Here is a 20,770-nt window from a genome sequence, read left to right as displayed (position 1 = left end):
AACGACGATAAAAATAATAACGAACAGAGTTTGTCATAGTGTTATTACGACGGGGGAAGGAGTGAAAAAAATTTCGGCCGTCTAAAGAAAAATGGCAACAACACTCGGAACGCGCCCGCCGACGGTTACAACGTGCCGTTGGGACGACGAGCATAATAATAATATAATATCATTAGACGCACGGCGACGGCGATATTACAATGCGTGTGCGTGTGCGTGTGGTCGCGAGAGGTGCAAAAACGCGGCGGCGCAAAAACAAACGAATGCTCAGAGCCGAAAAAAAAAAAACGCGAAGACGCGGGCGACCGACCGTTGGAACGGCCAACCACCGCCGCTGCACGTACGTTAAAAAGTATAATATATCGTAAAATTATATCGTTCGTGACCGGCGTCGTCGTGGCCACCCACATCCGCGTCGTCGAGACGGCTGTGGTTTTCGGATAGATGGCGCGCGTCGTATCGGCCGGCGAAAAATCATTTTCATCGATGCGCGCGCTAAAAAATGGAATAAAAAATCGTGGGTGGGTGGAACAATGACAATCGGCGCGGCCGGAAAAATCGTAAAGTTTTTCGGGGCGCGCAACGTGCTGGGTCGGGAAAGACTTGAAAAACGTTGTTTGCTCGCAAGCGTGTAGCCGTCGTGCTGAGAGGAGAAATAATAATAAATGTAGCTTTGTATTATTTCATAACTACGCATGATAAAGTGAATACTCAGCGTAGTGTGTAGACGGAACAAAAAATGTCGATGCACAGGCCGGCGGCAGCAGCACTGCGAGCGGCGGCGGCGGCGTCGTCTCACCCGTTACAGAGTGGCCACGGGACGCGCGCGTGAAGCCGGGCCGAGAGTACACACTGTAGGCCGCCGTACATTTTTGTTCCGTTCAGAGTCTACGGGAGATAATCGGTGAGTGTGCGCGGCGTATTACTCGACCGAAATTTATTGGAAAAAGGGTATTGCATATACACACACGGGCACGTATGATTTTCTAGTGTTGTTATTATTTTTCGTATACGAATTGTGAGTGCTGTGCGCGGTCTGCCGTGTTTGTGTACGCGTTTGTCGTTTTGCCGTGCGTTGCGATAATATTTTCCTCGTCCGCTCAGCGTACCGCGGCCGAATCGAATTACTGTAGATTTCGTTTTCTCCGTTCGTGGCGTCCGTGTGCCGCCGCCGATATCCCGGGATAGGATATTCGTCCGAGAGGTGCGTCGTAACCTTTTGCCGTCCTAACCTCGTTTCGCGTTTCTCGCCCGCCGTTTGTCGTCGTCGTCGTCGTTCGTTTGCCGTTAACGGACCGCCGCCGCGCACACGCAGTGCCAACGAACGGGCCATGTCCGATGCCGGTGCGGACACCGACGTGCACGGCTGCAGCGGACACGTCGAGTGGTAATTATGTACGCTGCGCCATTACTATGTTTAATATTCGGTTTGCCGAGTGCGAACGGCGCGGGCATAACGTAGCTGACTCGTGTTACTATGTACTACGCTGTCGTTGACGGGTGGCGGCGGCGGGGTGTTGGCAAACGTTCTGCTGCCTGTAACGTCGTCTAACATGGCTGCTACGCACGCGGAAAACCAGCCGGGCGGCGACGTGAACAATCGCGACCAAGATAGGCCGCTGGATGTGCCCGGTTTCCAGAACGGCAGCCACGAGCGCAGGGCGCCAATGAGTGGCAGCAGCCTGCTGGCGCCTGAATCGCCAAAAGGTAAGCAGCAGCAGGTGCCGACCAACCACCACAACTACGACGGTATGAGCAGTGGAAACGGTGGACCGCTGTACGGCCGGCCGGAGCATGGCGACCAGCCGACCGGTGACAGTGACATGCCCAAAACAAACAATTTCGAACAAACGCCGCCCGACAAGGATGGCTATCCGCCGCCTCCTCCCGGTGGCTATCGTAACAGTTTTGGTCACCATCAACCACCTTCTGATCAGCACCATGCCAATAGCAATGCCGAGCCCAACAGTTTTGGCCAGTTCAGGCACGCTTACCCTAAACCAATGATGCGGGTGCCGGGACCACCTGGAGCTATGTTTCCCCAGCGACAATACTTGTCTGGCCAGAGTATATCTCAACCGACTGGACCTACGCCTACGCTCAACCAGCTGCTGCAGTCTTCGAATCCGGCGACACGTTATCAGAACAATTACGGCAGCAATGAGTATCCCAAACCTGATGGTTCTCAACCGCCGCAGGTTCAAAACCAACAACAGCAACATTACAACCAAAATTGGCCACCACCAAGACACAACATGCCACCTTTTCCTCCTCAACATGGCATGCCTTATAGAAATATGCCACCATCGGTCAGTTATATTTTAATTATTTACAAATGCATATTAAAACTTTTAAATACAAATACTTCCCTACTCTAATCTTAGCTGATATCCAGAATTATTAATCTAAATATCATTTAGTACCTATTTAGTACATAAGTTCAATATTTAAAAGAGGTTGAGCACTTAATTACTCGTTACTTACTCTAGTAATTACATAGAAGGAATTTATGACTACAGGGGTTTTAATTTTATTGTAGTCTGATAATATCAAATAAAAGTAGACCATCCTGAATTAAATTTTTCCTAACTTGTTCATTTTAATCAGCGACTATATATCTTTAGCTAAGCGTGGCATAGAAAAATTAAACTATTTCAAATCAATGTGTATATAATATATTATTAGCATAAATCTAATTTAGGTATATAGTAGAGCAGATACTGTTTGAATAGTACCATAAATACCTACATAATTTGTTTTTCTTCTATAAGTATTTTATCAATTTTTTTTTATATTAGATCAAATTACTGGAATATTTAAAGTTCAATTAAATGTTATTAGGTATATGTTGGTATTAATTAATGTTTAATAACTGCACATTCTAATAGGTACCTGGTACCTATGATATTATTACATTTAAATATTCATCTGAAAATGGCTGAATGCACTTCATTAAGGCACAAAATATTTTATCCTTTAGGCATCTAATATTGTGCTTTTAATGATAGTCCAAAAGTACTTTATTTATGTGATATAGTGAAGAGTTTTTATTTCTATACTTTCTAACCTATAATTCCAATACCTATAGGTAGTATCTATTATTTGATTATATTACATTATTTAATAAAAATTATGTACAATTATTCATTTGTTAACATAAATATTTAGTTAAATGTAACATAAAGTATTATCTAAAATACCGATATTAATCTCTAAAGTGTTATAACTATTTAATTTTTAAATCAATCTAATGAATTAGTTATTAAAGCGGAACATAACTTGCCAATAGAATTTTGACAGCCAGATAACTAGCTTAATAGTTCATGAACTAAATTAAATTAAATTTTTGTTTTGCTTATATAATTTAAAAATGTGGCTAATGTGTGTTTTAATAATTTATGATTGTTGTAATATTTTTCTCCGCGTATGTGAAAAAGAAGACCAGAGATAATCATATAGGCAGATAGAAAAAATACCTGTGTATTTAAATAATACGATTTCTTGAAGTTTATGATAACAAAAAAAAACGTATTTAGAGTGTTTCCAATTTGATATATTTTTTTATTTTGGAAATCGTTTTTATAACAAGTAGAATAAATAATAATATCATGCCCATCATCTAAATATTAACAGTAAGCAAATCTACCTATGTTATTAAGGTTATTTTATTGTTAAAATTGAATGATTTTATGAAGGGTTTCTATACAATACATGACTTCGAATTTTTCAATATTGCGTACCTAAATGATGTAGGAAATATCGAACACCTTTCAAATTAGAGATAGACCCCTCATAGCTATTAATGATAATTATCGTTTCGTCGGAACGTAGTGATTAAGAAAAGTATGATACGTATAGCACTTCAAAAGTAATACTCCGATTGGTTAATTGAGAGCAGAATGTGTTGAAAGTGTACATAGTAGGTAACTCGTACTCCGGATTTTAATTATTAAAAATTTGTTAACGTTTCAAGTAACGATAAAAACAAATTTGGAAAATATAAATTCGAAAATAAGACATTTAAATATGTCTATGATTATTTACTAAAACATAATATGCACGGTACACACGTTATTATATTACTTTTTCTTTTAATTTGTATTATATTAACCGTGCGCGATCAACAAACACTGAAACACTGCAACATCAAAAAAGGGTGGGCTCCATAGATCTGAACACTTTAAATAATTTATATTAAAAAGTGCTGACAATACGAAAACTGCTTGTTTCGAAGTCTTCGAGAAATAATATTTTCGGGTAGATTAAAAAAAACAAATATAAAATGAATATGTCAATAGGTGTGTAATTGTTGGAAAAGGAACGATAGTTTTCGTAATGATTTACATTAATAATGCGTATTATTATTAATTTTTTTTCCTAAAATTCGATTCGTTCTGTATCGAGTCTCGAATTTTGCCGCAGTGTCCGAGGTGACGCGTTCCGTCTTGTCACTTATAAAATAATAATATCGGCATCGCGTGGGGCTCTCGACGTCGTCTGTCGAATCAATTTGCCACATGGGTAGAGTTGTGTTGTTTTACTGGCAAGTCGGTTATATGATACACCATACCACGTACGGTTCAACTGCAGCGACCACAATACTGGATAATAATAATATAATTTTACGCGGTAATTATCCATCGTGTGTGGTGTGTACACGCCTCTGTATTATTTTATTATTTATTATTATGCATTAATTCATTGTAAGTAATACTATTTAATAACGTCGTGCACTAGATCATGTATGTCTCCTCTGTTATAACAATAAATGTATCTCAGTAATTGATTATAATAATAGTAGTAATAATATCACACGTAAACTGTAAAGAGATAACAGTAGAAAAAAATACCGGCATGTGCATGTTTAATAAAATAATATCGTTTTCACAGTTCTTCGGATTTTGATAACCGGCTGTTAACGATCGTGTCGAGTGTGTGTGTGTAACCGCGCGATAATAATATTTCACAATCCGTCCGTCCGCGCGGCAGTACTTGCGCCGATTGAATGAAGAGAGGAATACTTAATAATTTGTTATTAATATTAATTGAATACAATAAAAAACAATAATAATGAGAATATTACTATGATCGCAACACACATTTTCCAATGCGTCGACGACCAATGCCGGGGATCGCCTCCGGTGGAAGTATAATAATAATAACTTATATTAATAACAATAAATAAGCGGTCCCGCGCGATAACGATTATTATTTATTCCGTTGTATTATGCATTAATAATGTATAATCGTGGTGGCAGCATTTCCACGTTTCTCCTTCGCCACTCGCCGCTCGTCTCGAGTTTTTTACGACAAATATCGCCGCCGTACGCATCACGATATCCATAATAATATTACCCATAATATTATAATACGTGAGCGAGCATCGGTGTGTTTGTTACGTTATTATATAATAATATCATAATAGTATGCGATTGTGGTATACATATTTTTAAGAATTATAGACTCTTTTATTGGTCGGTAATTGATTCATTCATTAGCCGATCGGCGGAATGCGCCCAAATATTTATTTTTAACGTCCCGCGACACCGTTCGTGTCTCCGCCCCCGCCGATAATCGTCGCGTTAATTTATATAAACGTCTGCGGCGGGTACATTATTGACATTATAATTACTATTTTACTACCACCGCACACACATTATTTCCGAACTACTACTTGTATCCTGTTGCAAGTGTATTTATATATATATATATATTTATTTATTTATACATAATATTTTATGCCACGATAAATCTGTGTTTTCACATGAATATTTCTCACCATCACCCGTTGTGTATGAGTGTGAGTGTTTGTGTGTGTCTAACTACTCTTAAATGAATCCATTGTTGGCGTCGTGTTTGTTCCATTTATTATTTGTAATATCGACGTGTTCCGAAATGTCGAGAAAATCGGCGATTGTGTTCGGGGGACGTATTAAATAGTAATAAATAAATAAATAGTAGTAGTATCTGAAAAAAATTATCATAACGCGCGCGCCGGGGCCTCTCCTCTACGGTCGGCGTCAATGGGTTTTCTTTTAAAAAAAATAAAAACATTTTTTATTATTTTTTTATCCCCGTTTTTTCCGTCTCTCTCGCTCGCTCCGGAGTAGTTTTGTGTACGCGGGCTTTGTTGGGAACGAGCTATAGCTTCGCAACCAGCGGCGGCGGCATTCACTTCGTTACGTTTTCCTATCGCGCGCGGCAGCTGCGTGTTGGGTAGAATGTATATATTATGTTGTATGGTGTGCGTGCGTCATATATATATATATTATTCCCAGTGAACGCCGCTCGCTCGACGCCACGCCTACAGTCCCGCCGCGTTGCCACGTTGTGCGTCGGTGCCGCGTTTGCGTTATATAATGACGCTACGGCTGCCCGAATGGCAACCTTGAGGAGAAGAAAAATCGTATTGTGGGGGCCACCGCGTTGTGCCGGGAAAATTTCCTCTTTTTTTTCTCTTCTCATTTCTTATCTCGTATATTATATACTTTTTTTTAATACATATTTCAAGCGAAAAACTGTTTTTGAACAACTTTTTCGTTCTCCGGTGCGACCCAATATTATTTTTACAACGAAAAAATATTATCATCATCATTATTATTATTATTGGCGACGAATAATTTTCAAAACCATACGTCTACCGACTATGTACAATAGTTTTTTTTAGGTTCTTTATACGATATAAAAATTTTCCAACAATTTCAATTTATTATAATGTTGAAAATAAAAAAAAAATTCACTTTATTCTTGACAAATTTTTACTGAACATTCATTATAATTGAAAGTTTGAAACCGTTGTGCTCTGGTTACATAAACATTTAATCAATCAATAAATGCTCCCCTTAACATGGTTTAGTGCCCTGCGATTGGTCCGTTAAATTTTAGTGAATCATTAAATTAATCAATTGTTTATGCGATCTTGGGTTAAATGTTTAATTATTTGTATTTATTTAGTCCATTTAGGGGTTATATTAATCTTGCGAAAAATCTTATCATTTCTTGACCTTAATGGGTATGCCTATTAAGTCTCGAGATATGTTTTCTTAAAACTATTTTTTTCATCGTAAAGTTTATTTAAATAGATACATTTTGTAAATAATATGCAGGAGGTACACACATTAATTTTTATCAATTTCACAAGCTATAAACGTGTATGATTGTGTTAAAATATGTAATTAATTAATTTTTATATGTATATTCTACTCGATATTCTATATGATTCATAGATTTTTTTTTCATGTTTTGGATTTCTAAACGTTGTATCGGTACGTTGCTTGTGTACATTATCATTTATCGTGCATTTAAATGTTCATTGCCCTTCGGAGAATTGTAATTTAATTTTCCTGGTGAAGTTTGAAATATAGGTAATATTTTTTAACGCTTAGGTATGTTGTGGTAGTTTACTTATTCAAATAATTTTTTGTGACAACTAAAAATCAATAGAATATCATAATATTTTCAAAAATATTATTAGGTACTGTAAAATATCAAATTATACAGCGACACGTTTATTTAAATAATCAATAATATTTAACCGTTTTCAAGAGAAATACAACGAGAAATAGTAAATACCAAAGACGAAATTTCGATGTCTGTAAATTATACCTAATCACTGTTAATAAAATGTTTAGGATACCATGTATAGTTTTTCTTATTATTTATTATTAAATATTTTAAAATATATGACATGTAATATCATACAGAATCAGATTAAATTCCACTGACTTCAACATAATATTTAAAATTACGGTACATAAATTGCGTTCCTATAATATGTTTCGTATGGCGATTGGCGATATATAAATTAGGTAACTGTCTAGTTACATTATATAATTTAGTTTATTAATATTTTAAAATCGTGTGATATTATATGTATTGTACATTAAAAATATGTAATGTTCGTAATAGTTATATTTTGGAATTACTTAATTTAGTTTATTATAAACTATCTACCTATAATGATTTTGAAATATAAATGTATGAATTAATCTTTTTATTAGCTTATAATTACAATTTGAAATGCATAATTATTTATGAATCTACATTGTAATTTCTTGACATAATTGTCTCTACCCATAGGTAGATAAATAAACTTAGGGTGACAACTTAAACATCCCGTGTAAGGGGTCACCAAATCAAGGTCCTGTAGACGAATTTTATCTGTCTGCTAGCAAGAAATAATTTTTGATGAATTAAATGAGGTTTTCATTAATTTTCATTTAATATTTTGAATTTGCCTTTACTTTTTTGGATAAACATAGCATAGGTTTACATTACATTTCTATGGTTCCATAAAACTTCCTAAACTTCCTAAAGCCATTCAAAAATACTAATTGGTAATTCCTGCCGTATATTATATATGTCGTCGACGTGTACCTACAACTACCTATACGTATACTTCATATCTGTATGCCATGTTCTGAGTACAATTTCATTGGTACTTTTTTTTCCAAATTATAGGTAAGGCGTACTTATCTAAGTGTTGATGCAATGAGTATACTAATTAATATGTTTCTATTACTACTTTCTATAAACTATTTTAAAACTGAAATAAAAAATAAAAAAGGTGGGCAAGTGGGTGTCGCTCTGCTGTATAGTAGATTACAAGTGGATCACTGTAATGGATGGTGTTAAATTTGAATTCAATGATGTTATATCATTGTATACGAAAAACGATTCTAAGCGAAGCCGATAATATATTACTAAGTATATTTGATAATATTATTGAGAATATCGTAATTTATTTACATATTTACGTGGAACCTTGTTTTAAATTTTCAGTCCTTGGCTATTTTGACCCAATAAATTTTATTGACATTTATAGAATAAAAATCCAAAATTGAAAATGTTAACGTAAACTGTAAACAGTTCAAAATGAGCAAAAATATTTTGTAAAGTTTATCGTGTATAGAAAATGCTAATATAAACATTCAGTGAAAATTTCATGTATCTATGGTTATTTGATTTAGAGGTACACCATACACCAAGACCAAAAGATTTTGTTGAAAACCGATTTTACGTTAAAACTACCGTTTTTCCTTAATTTTTGTTTTTCCCTGCGCTTTTGAAAAATTATTGACAATTTTTAATTTTAATCTCTCGAATGCACCAATTGGATTCACTTTCCCATTGAACAAGATACTGTTAAAGAAAATCAAAGCAGGTTACTGCCCAAAACGGTGAGACAAAAAATAAAAAAAATAAAACTATTACAACTTTGTAATATCAATACATTCATCGCTCCGCTCAGAATCTAAATTTCTCAGTTTAGATACGTGCTTCACATTTTTTACGTAAACATTGTTGTGTTACCCTCATTAAAACGTATTCTTTTATAATTAACTCAAGTTAATAATTTCAAAATTATAAGTCAATTAGTAATTTTATGTTAATTATTAATATATAATTAGGAACTATTTTAATTAATTCTCATGGGTACTCTACGTTTTATTTTTTTTAAATTATGGCCACTTATTGAAACAGAATTCAAATTGTGTATTTTAAATTATATTTGTTTGGTAGTTAAGTTTCTTGATTTTATGCTGTATAGTACCAAATTGTATTTTAATCATTAACTTTTCTATATTTTATTCAAAATTATCATACAAGAAATCATAATAACGTAATAGGTATTATGAAATTACATTTTTGACGCTATTGTTGTCTTTTGGTTTTGGTTTTGGTTTATTGAGATAACAATATATTATAATGAGCTTAAATAATTCAAATATTCTTGGGTTACAGTTACAACAAATAATAATAATGTATAGTTTGATGTAATGGTCTCGTGTCGTGTGAAGCTGATGATAATAGTTGTAATAAATAAAAATAATGAATACTATTGGCGATGATTGGTATATATTTTATAAACGCCAAATTCTTTGATTATATTATATTATTGTATCCTATATCCTTATAGGTACCTGTCCTTAGTCTAACAGTAAATATATAACATATATTATAAGATAATTTTCTTTTAAACGTCATTTAATTAGTGTGACGTTTAATTTTTCATCGGGGATCCGTGATCCGTTCTGGGTAACCGTAATAATTATCATCGATGTGTCGTCATAAGCAGTTGGTCGGCCGGTGTCGGCGGACCTTGAATAACATTGTATATTGATAGGTTATTGGCATGTTATCTACAACTTATATTATCTATGTAGGTATATAGTATATTATTCAGTGCGATATATACGTCATTATAACATCGCGATAGTGATGTCATCAGTGAAGGTGATTAGTCTAAGGCTCCTAACCTACGGTTTGTATAATAATATTCCTCGTTATTGATAATGACAATAATTTTAAAACAATCGCCACGTTCTCGTTAACGACTTCATGGGTTTTACAAAATATTACTCAGCAGTCTGTATGACTCGTCATAGAAACCGCATAATTTCTGTCGTCGTTTGTGGTGAAGACAGCGGTTAGCTGTGGAAATAGACCTTCGGAACTTTATTTTTTAAATTGTTGAGCTAAAAGGTTAGAATTTGTTTTATTCGTGAATGTTGTTCTGAACCCTGTATATTATTTAAATACTAAGTGTATGTAGTTGCTGATGTACATTATACATGAAAATAATGTAACTATGTGAACGGTTGTTATTAGGAATTCGCTGTATGGATAGTCTTGAGCCTCAGTAAGCAGTTGTCTATTTTTTCCATCGTTGTCAGTCGTGTTATAACAGAGCATCCGAATTTGCTTATTTTCTTTTTGTGTATCAAGTATTAACTGAACAAAGTATAGTGGTTAATACTTCACGACTGTATTATTTTCTTTTTGGTCCGCAACAAGATTGAATCTAAAAATGTAAACAATTTTACTTAAAAATCATAAACAATCGTAACTGAATATGAGTGTAACAAATAGATCACGTCCCTACTGGTCCGCAGTAGTAAAATATACATAGTCAACCGATAAAGAGCAGACGACCAAATCGTTATTTAATTACAAATATTAATGCTGTTATATCCGTCGCGTGACCGGTGCCTTATTATAATATTCTCCTTACATAGGCCCGGTGTTACAGTACACGCATTATTGGTACATATCGTACGTATTTTATATAGGTCATTGACTGTTTGTAAGTAGTAGTAGTAGTAGTAGTAGTAGTAGAAGTCCCCTGCGGCCTTTATCGGTGACAGCGATTGCGGAAATGCACATCTATCATTTCTGATTCTCCGTGTGTACCGCAAGCCTAGTTTATTAACCCAGATTATAATATACATATATACATACAAAGAACGAGTGAATGAGTATTTATGTATATAAGTATATATATATGTTATATATATAACATATATACACACGTGTGTGTACGACACGACGGTGTGAGAGAGTGCGGTGAGGAGAGAATGGGTTTGTTTATTGTACACCGCACACGCATTATGTACGCGCCCATGCCCTTACCCAACAACACACCGCGCATACACACACACACACACACACACACCCACACACACACGCGTGCGCGATCGCATTGGCGAGTGTAAATACATTCAGATAAAAACACACGTCACACGGAATATTTTGGGCCCACGTTTTATTTTATTTTTAGACATAATTGATACACGTACATTATAATAATAGTAATAATGATACTAAGCGGTGTGTGTAAACGTGTGTGTGTTAGTGTGTACAACTGTTGGAGAGTATATAACGCCGCGTCGCACGACTGTCGTAAAAACGGATGCAAAAGGACGGGCAGCGCCTCCTGCCCCGCCGCCACCGCCTTACCACTGACAACATCGTAAATCGTTTGTGTTTACGTACATCACGTTTATTATAATATGGAATATACGTGTGTACGGTATTGGTATGTATCGCGATCGTTTGTTTGTTGTTTGTAAAACTATCCGCGGCCGGGAATCGCACAGTGCGCGTCCGTGCGTGATGTATCGGCATTATACGACGACAAATCGTTGTCGTTGTACATAGTATCCACGCGTAGTGTCTCGTCCATAAAATCGCGTCGTCTTCGTCACTGCCCGTGAAGTGTCGTAGTCGCTTCGACGCCTACTCTTTTCCTGTCTTGTATATAACAATATGTCTGTGGTGTGCGTGCATAAACGTGCGTTTATTGATGGATAGACATAAATAGTATAAGAATTCAAATTAATTTCGGTTCCAACTTCTAACCGACAGGTGGTAACAATTTTTTTTAATCACCAACTAATTTAAAAAATGTTATCTTTACAAATTTACAATATGATATGATACAATGTATAATTTGTAAGTAGTCTTATATTATACACCATGTAAAGTGACCATGGAATTAATAATTAGTAAAAAATATTATAATTTATAACTGGTACAATGTTATATAATATACGTAACTACGTTATTGTTTTACATATTAAAATCTAAAGGTACTTACTTACTATTATACTGTCACTGTATTCCGTGTAAACTGTATGGATAACCCGTTACATCAAATAGTGGAAAATATAAACCATAGGTATACAGTATTGTTTAATTTGATGAAAAACCTTTGCGTCTATTACCAATTTGTATAGACTTAAAATAATGTTCACAGAGAGGTTGACATCCTATCCTAAGTCCCGACTACTCTGTGCTCACTCTTATTATATTATTTTGTATTGCAATGGAAAATCATTGTGTTTTTCTAAAATTTACGATAGTGACGTTAGATTTGTGTTAGTTGTTGTGTACACTAGTACACGCGGGCTTAGTTTTCCTGGGGAAAACAATACGATAACGCCTGTTTGTATTCGCTTTTGTACACCGTACTCGTGTTAATAGTCAGTTATCGTAATGTGATTAACTGTCTATTACCTGAGTGTGGATGTTATAAAACCGAAGACTATTATATTTTATTACATTATGTGCGAGTGTCGGTTTAAGGTCCACAAAAGACGCGCGAAATCTATTCTCTTTCGATTCGTTGCACAATGCCTAAATTCGAACTCTGTTTATCTATAGTAGATAAATAATATTATGTCAATTGTTTGTTTTACTGCATTGTTATTATCGTTCTTAATTTATATCATCTCAGTTATTGGCTTTTAAGTTGTTCAACAGTTTAGATTACTGAGAATTTAACGTTTAAATTTTTTTGTGCTTGATTTGATCTATTGAATTGATATTATGGTCTCGGATATGGTTTACCTAACCATATAATTAACTTTGAACACTTACCAATTACTTTCAGATTTTTTTCTTTTTACTGAGTTAATATTATAAAAGGCCGGCACTATTATTGGTTCGAATAAAACCTGCATAAAAAGTATATAATAATAAAGAGGCTGGAGTGAGTAAAATACTTTTCAATTAGAATTATAAATTATAATTTATTAGATATAATGCAGTTATAACTTATAATATTATAACAAAAAACATAATTAAATTCTCAATTTATATTTTATTCTTCATTTGTATGGCAACATGAAAGTTTCTGTAATTTGATTAAATGTAGAATACTTTTCAAAATATAGATTAAATTATAGGTATAAATTGAAAAAAACTAACAAATGGATTTAATGAAATATGATCTAGAACTTCGAGTTTAAATGTATGATTCTTTATTATGTTTTCATGTTTTTCGCTGTGTAACATTAAAACAAAATAAGCTATAAGTAATAACACATTAATTGAGTTATAAGTAAAAATTTCTGTAACGATTTTCTCGTTGGTTTTATACTTTTATATCTTGTTAGGACACCGTACTAATGATATCGAGTAATACCAAGTACCCAGTGAACTAGAGTAATATAATTATTTTGATGAAAAACGTTTGTTTTTATTTGTATTGTTCGATACGATACGGCTGTTTTTGGATTTATAGTCGTCGTATACACCACGTGGTCTGTACCCATAATTGAGTTAGGTATGTGCGTGCGCGTGCGTATACTCGTGCACACGCGGACAAATACACATACAGTCACGATAATGGGTCATTAATTATTTTACATTGGAACCATTAGGGTCACCTTTTCCGCATCGTCTAGCGCGACGACGTGCTCGTGATTCATGAATGAAAGGAACGTCATTATCACGGACAGAATCCACAGTTTTGCGGCTTCGTAATTTTACAACCCTTAAATGTTCCCAACCACCACGATCGATGTGATACCCGCCACTATTGCGTCGCTCGGCGACCCCCCTGTCCCCGGTTTCTCACACCCACCCTATACACATTCTTTCACGATTCCAAACGTCGTCTCCGTTACCACCACTACCCCGTCTATAACAGGTTTCGCGCCAACCACACAAACATGCATTGTGCAAAACTTTTTAACACTACCCTCCGCTTCGGCATCGCCGTTGCCACATTTATTGTGTATAGTAATAGTAATCGTAGTAGTATATATTATATATAAAATATACATACAATATATAGTAGTCTGCTGTGTGTGCCTACCTGCACATAAATCCTTTTTGCCCCTGTTTACTTTTTCCGCATCCCTCTCACATCTCACCCCGTATCGGTCATTCTCTCTCACTCTCTTTGTGTTCGTTGTCGGCTGTTGACCCCGTATACCTTCAAGGTCGATTTTTTCTTTCGAATTCGTCGATCTTTTTCGCAGTACGTCTAAAAGTTTTGTTTTTGCTCTGCAGGCGAATCCCAGAGGACCTACCCCTCCACCATCGCCTGGCCACCAGACTCATTATCCACCACCACCGTCTTCGCCCACCGGATATCAGCAGCACCATCGGGTACCGCCTCTACATCATCAGTATCCGCCGGGGCCACCGTCTCAGCAGCAGCAATCGCAGCAGCCGCCGCCTCATCAACAGGTAATTATCGTTGTTACGATTAAACGTGTAAACAATACCAACACCGTTGCCGGGAGGGAGGGATTGACCTAGATCCATATTATAGTTGTTTTTATTTACGGGTACGTTAAAATATATCACTCTGATTCAAGAATTATTCTGGGAATGGGCCAAATCAACTGAGAGACACGTTACGCCGATCATCCAGACAATAATAATGATAATAGTAATAATAATAATAACAACAATAATACAACAACAAAGATTTATAGTATTTCCGGGTTATTTATAAAATATAAATAAAAACTGCTCTTTACGAGTAAACGTCATTGACCTGTGCGTTATAGTTTTTTCGTCGCCCAGTCGACTTCAAATAGAATGGTAATGGTCGTACACGTCGGCGGGCGGGCGGTGTGGCATTATCACTCACACAGCTGATCCTCTCCTCGCCGCATAGTCGGTAGCTGCCGCCACCCATCACGACCTTGACTTCCGTGAAATGTTTTCCCGTCGGCCCCGAAATGATATACCACAATAAACGGCAAAACCCCAAAACCCTCGGGATCGTCTACTCTTACTTTCAATACACATACGACCTGTGTTCGTTATTATTATTATTATTATCATCATCATCATCATCATCATCACTATTACTATTATTAGTCTGTACTCGGACGTGATCACGGTGTTTAGTGTTTACTATAACATATACCATACAATTACTACTATTCATTACCGTCGTTTTACTACTCGATCTACTATGATTACTACTACTACTACCACCATTACTACGCTACTACTACTTCTATTTCTGTTACTACTGTTGTGTACTATCTTATAGTATGTGCACAGTGCACAAGCATGGCCGGGCATAAATTGAGTGTTAACCATGGATACCGTTTTTACTGCAGGTACCTTATGGCAGCTACCCGAACCAGCAGCCGCCGGTTGATCGCCAGCAGCAGCAGCAACCTCAGCAGCAGCAACAACCACAGCAGCAGCAGCCCCAACTTCCTCCGCAACCGCCCCAACAACCTCACGCCGTTCTGGGACAGACGACGTCGTCGCCGGCGTCGGCGAGCCCACCCGCTTTGCCTCCCGTGCCGCAGGGCCAAAATGCCCAGCAACACTCGTCGCCGACGCCGCCGCCACAGCCTCAGCAGCAGCAGCAGCAGCAGCAACCACCTCACCAGTCACCGCCGCAGGTTCATCCGGTGAGTTATTTGATATTTTATTGGAAATTAACAACCGTTTTTTCGTTTCTGTTTTCTAACAACACCTGTGTTATGATAATACAAAACGTTAACACCACTGGTCAGATTCAAATGGAGTGTGTGTCTCTGTGTGTGTGTGTGTGTGTGTGCGTAACGGTGAATTATGGCCTGGGACGCTTTTCTGCAGCGGGAATAATAACAATCTATTACGCGGCTCGGATGTGCTAACGCCGGAGGTACAAAATGTAATTGCCCCATCGTAATTAGATTATTAAAAAGTCAATTAACAAAATTACAATTTAACACTTACAGCTACAATTAAGTTTTTATTTTTATTATTGGAATGTCATTGTCTAAAATCACATACGTAAAAAAATTAAATTGAAGCACTATCAAGTCTCGTCAGCAGAATGTTGACTAAATGTATATAAGACCTTTTTTTTTTATCCTATTGTGTTCGTGTATTCAAAATGGTTTTTTCAAACAAATTTAAATGGCAACCGGTTTGTTCGTAAAACGACTGTGATAATAATATGCATACAAAGTAAAACGTTTCAAGTTTAGTTTATTATAACACAATTTTTCTAGATATATCTTAATGATGCAGCCCAACTGCCCAAGATATTCTTTTCTTGGAATGTACTTTCTTTTGTTTTAATACGTCGAAATTGTATTACCTACTTTCAAATTGTTGACTACGAAAACATCGGTTGACTAACTTAGTTAAACAGATTATAATTGGTTTTTTTGTGTTTGAAATGTATTGTACGATGTTCTATGGACATTAAACATGTTTGTTTTAGTTATAATAAAAAATGAAAAAAAATGTATTATTAGTCGCTGCTTCATCGGCTAAAGTAAAATTAAAAATAAAAATAAAAATTCAGAAATAAACATTAACTTAAAGCCGCGTTCAGACCTACAGGATATATTTGTTGGACACGTCATGTGTTTCCTATAATATATATTATGACATTCGATTACGTGTTACAGCTTATGAGAGGAGATCAGAAACATGTCATGAGCATGAAACTGTTTTGTATTTGTATTTTTGTATATTAGTATTTGCTGATTATAGTTAATAATTTCTTCCATTGGCTATTAAACAGAACTAAACATTAAATTTAGATTAGATTTACAAATATTGTGATTATTATTAAATTATACTTTTTACGTTTTATATTTTAAAAATCAAGATTGTTCTAAAAAACCAATAAAGTTTATCAAACTATAGCTATGGATAATGGATTTATCCAACTTTTCTGGACAAACGGTACATTGAACCAAGTATATAGGTCGTGGCCTTTAAAAATGCGATAACAACTGGTTTGGGAACACTACATTATGTGCAGTACGACAGGTTTTGTAGATTTTTCTCCTTTAAATAATAATAATTATTATATTATTCTTGCATTTTAGGATGTAAAGTGTAGAATAAATTAACTGGTTCCTATTTAGTCAGCTATACAAATGCCGAAAGTATTTGATCGTTGCGTTTAATTTTAATCACACTGTATTAAACCCCTTTTAGCTACAATATTAAATTTTTATTTTATTCTAAATATAATATAATGTTCATATATATAGGTATATGAATTATTTTCATATAAATGCGTTTGTTACAACCCGGCTTTCTAAATACCTATTGAAGGACACCAAACTACAAAATAAATGATCCCGTAGTAATGGCAATATTAGCGAAACGCCAACCGTTTTTTTTTACGTTTAATTAATTTCTGTTGTTATTGAGCAATAAGCAATGTGACCATGTGGAATCATAAAAGCAATAAGCATCCCAATTTTACGGAAAATTACTGAAAATAATTTTAAATTTTCTTTTAAACAGAATACGGTTGTATTTTCGATGCCGTTCCGTTCACTGTAAAAATGTGACGTCTAACGATTTTCGGCGTTTATCGTGTACAAAATAACTTTTATTCATTAAACGCATGTCTGCATCTTTTTTTTTTGTGCCCAGCCGCCGCTGTGTTGACATTTGATAAGGGTATAAGAGAGAAATAATAGGCGAAAAACGATAGCCAATGCAGCAGCGACCGCAGCAGATAAACGGACGGAAAATAATTATGAGTAGGTCGCCCGGGCATACACGAAAAAGGCGCATTTTTTTACGCTTGCTCTTCTCGGGGTTGGGGGGGGCGTAAACAGTTATGTCTAAGTAGCGTGTACCGCATACGCACGATGCACATTCATGATCGGCAGCAATCCGGTTTCTACCGTTGGTGCGGCGGTACGAAATAAAACATTTTTTTTTCTTTTATATTATATACAAAAATAAATAATAATAATTATTGTCGGCGCGATGAATGCACACACGTTCTCTTGTATGTAGTGCGTGTATAATATAGCAGCAAGCAAGCAGGCTATAACCCGGGATCGTCGTCGTAGTCGGGTTGGGCGCGCACGCCGTCGTCGTTGTCGCCGCAATCTACGACGACGACGACAACAACGAATAGCCACACACACCAAGCAATATATTATTATTATATCATGTGCAAAGAATGCGTATCGTTGTTGTAGTGTACGGCGTGTGTACCACGTATTAAATACACGTTACCAGCGGCCTGGGCTCGGTCGGCGGTCGGCTCGGCGTCCCGAGCATCCATTATTTGCGCCGTTACCCCAATGCCCCGCCACGTCGTACCCGAGCACGAACGTTGCTGCTAGCAGCACACTCGACTCGAGTTCCAGTCAGCGCGCGCTCCCGCCCTCCACGGCCCGCCGACCCCGTCACTTCCCGCCAACGCCATGCGGCGGGCAGGCCCCTCCGTCGGTCTCCTACCGCCACCCCACTTCCCCAATTCTGGTATCCACCGTCCGCCGTAATAGCGCCGAGCGCGCGTTATCCGTACGTTGTTTATTACGGCCGCCGCCGATGTTCTATTCGGGCTACGGGCTCGCCGTGTTTTGCGCGCGCGCTCCCGCTCTTGGGCCTCAGCGTCGACGTAGTAGTGGGGTTGGTGGGGGATTAGGTGGTGGTGGTAATAGTAGTAGTAGTAGTAGTAGTAGTAGTAGTAGTAGTAGTAGTAGTAGTAGTTGTATGATTGGTAGTAGTCGTCGTCATCGCCGCCGCCGTCGTCGTTGTAGATTGACGGTGTATGCCTGTGTGACGGGCGGCGAATAGGAGAGTACACTGTCGTGGCTATCGTTATAAATATAATATAATATATTATTATATACCTACATAATATAACAATAGTTATAATAATAATTACGACGACGGTGTGCACGTCTGTTGACGCACAATATAATATGTTTGGAGGGACCTTTGTTCGGCTGGTCTGGCGAGCAACCGAGACGTTTCGACTTGTGTCCGTAGACGTCGCTACGTGGCCATCGTGAACGGCCGGAACTAAAATTTCGATTTTCCGCGCCCTAAGTCGTCCCCATGGTTTTTTCGGTACGGTCTGCATGCATTGCGTCGCCGTATACCCACGGCGGTTTTCCTTTTTGACCGCTCGCCGGTTGGCAACACTGCGCGCGTCGCGAGCTTGTGTGTAACCGTCGCCGACGTTGTAATTTCGGGGGATCGGTAGAGCCGAACCGGCCGCCGCATGATAACCGGAATATTGTTTGTGTGTGCGTGCTTATCTTTGTTGGTTTTTTTCCAACGTGCGCGCCGCTTAATATGTGTACTTGAATGCGGGTCTCCCCTCTCCGCATTATTTTCCCCCTCTCAAGCTGACTCACTCATCCGTCGTCGTCTTCGTTGACCGTTGTCATGTATTATTTTTTTATTTCATTATCATTTTCCGTCTTTCTTTCTTCCGCTCGAGGCCGTCGGAGAGTCGAAAATAATATACAAAGTTATTATGACGGTTGGATGGATAGGTTCTCTACGGCACTGCGGCGGCGGCGGCGGCGTATATACGCGCGTAATCACTTTCCCAGCCTTTCATCCGACAGGTTGCCCCTCCGCTCCGTCGTGTTAGTATCGCATACCCCTCGCCTCGCCCAGTGCCTTTGTCGACGACACCGTTGTCGTCCTCTATCTGTACCGTTGTATTTTAAGGGTGAGGTCATCTCCTAACCCTTTTTATCGTTTTCCCTCTACACCCGTTCCCCGCCCACGTTGTTCGCGACCCCGTGTCGATAGTATTACATTAGCAAAAGAGCCATTTAACATTATTACTGCCGTTACTTACTACTATTACTATTTACTACTGCTATAGTTCTATATTACCTATAGAGTATACTATGATACTTTTTTTGCCAAATGTCTTAACTGTTAATGATTCGTGCACTAATGATGCATCCATCGCCTCTGCGCGCTGTGTTTTTTTTATTATTTTTATACTATTCGTTTCTTTTTTACCTAACAAAAATAACATATCATCAGCAGTATGTGTACGAATGGGATACTCTTTGTTTATGCACGTGTACCTATATTTTTGAATTTCTACCGAGGAATTGTATTATACGGATCAATTGTTAACGTTTCCCATTAACTCTGGATCAATTATGCCATTTTAACGGGTGGATTACTAAGGATTGTAACTGAAATAAAATTTGTTTCCATAATTATTCTGTAATTTTAATCGTTTGCAAAACATATTTTAATTAATTATTATACTGAGTACTTGCTAAATCATTTCATACGATTATTAAGTAATCAATTATTCAAATATAATATTTTCTAATTAAAAAAAACAAATACGATGATATTGTGTTGACTGGAACAACTACCATCACTCGCTCACCAACAAGACACGTATTCCATCATTAAAATTATAATATCAACGATATAGATTTCAAATAAGTACAAGTACATTTTTTTTTTTTATTGAGTAATATTTATT

At 36.8% G+C, this 20,770-nt stretch overlaps 1 protein-coding gene across 4 annotated transcripts in view; it reads left to right on the top strand.

The window, feature by feature from the left end:
* Positions 1 to 604: 604 nt before the first annotated feature.
* Positions 605 to 20,770, top strand: part of LOC100165557 (trithorax group protein osa) — a 35,837-nt gene continuing 15,671 nt past the window's right edge. The window contains exons 1-3 of one of the 4 annotated variants that reach the window (XM_001946548.5): positions 605 to 2,309; positions 14,581 to 14,760; positions 15,651 to 15,953. In XM_001946548.5, the coding sequence (XP_001946583.2) occupies positions 1,554 to 2,309; positions 14,581 to 14,760; positions 15,651 to 15,953 (1,239 nt within the window). In that variant the 5' untranslated portion in view covers positions 605 to 1,553. The remainder of the gene's footprint in view (positions 2,310 to 14,580; positions 14,761 to 15,650; positions 15,954 to 20,770) is intronic. The other 3 variants (XM_008190386.3, XM_016808834.2, XM_016808835.2) reach the window with 3 other exon arrangements.

The sequence above is a fragment of the Acyrthosiphon pisum genome, chromosome A3 (assembly GCF_005508785.2).
Source record: "Acyrthosiphon pisum isolate AL4f chromosome A3, pea_aphid_22Mar2018_4r6ur, whole genome shotgun sequence".
Lineage (NCBI taxonomy): Eukaryota > Metazoa > Arthropoda > Insecta > Hemiptera > Aphididae > Acyrthosiphon > Acyrthosiphon pisum.
Note: the sequence above shows the minus strand (reverse complement) of the source record. Positions and strands in the feature narration are given on the sequence as shown.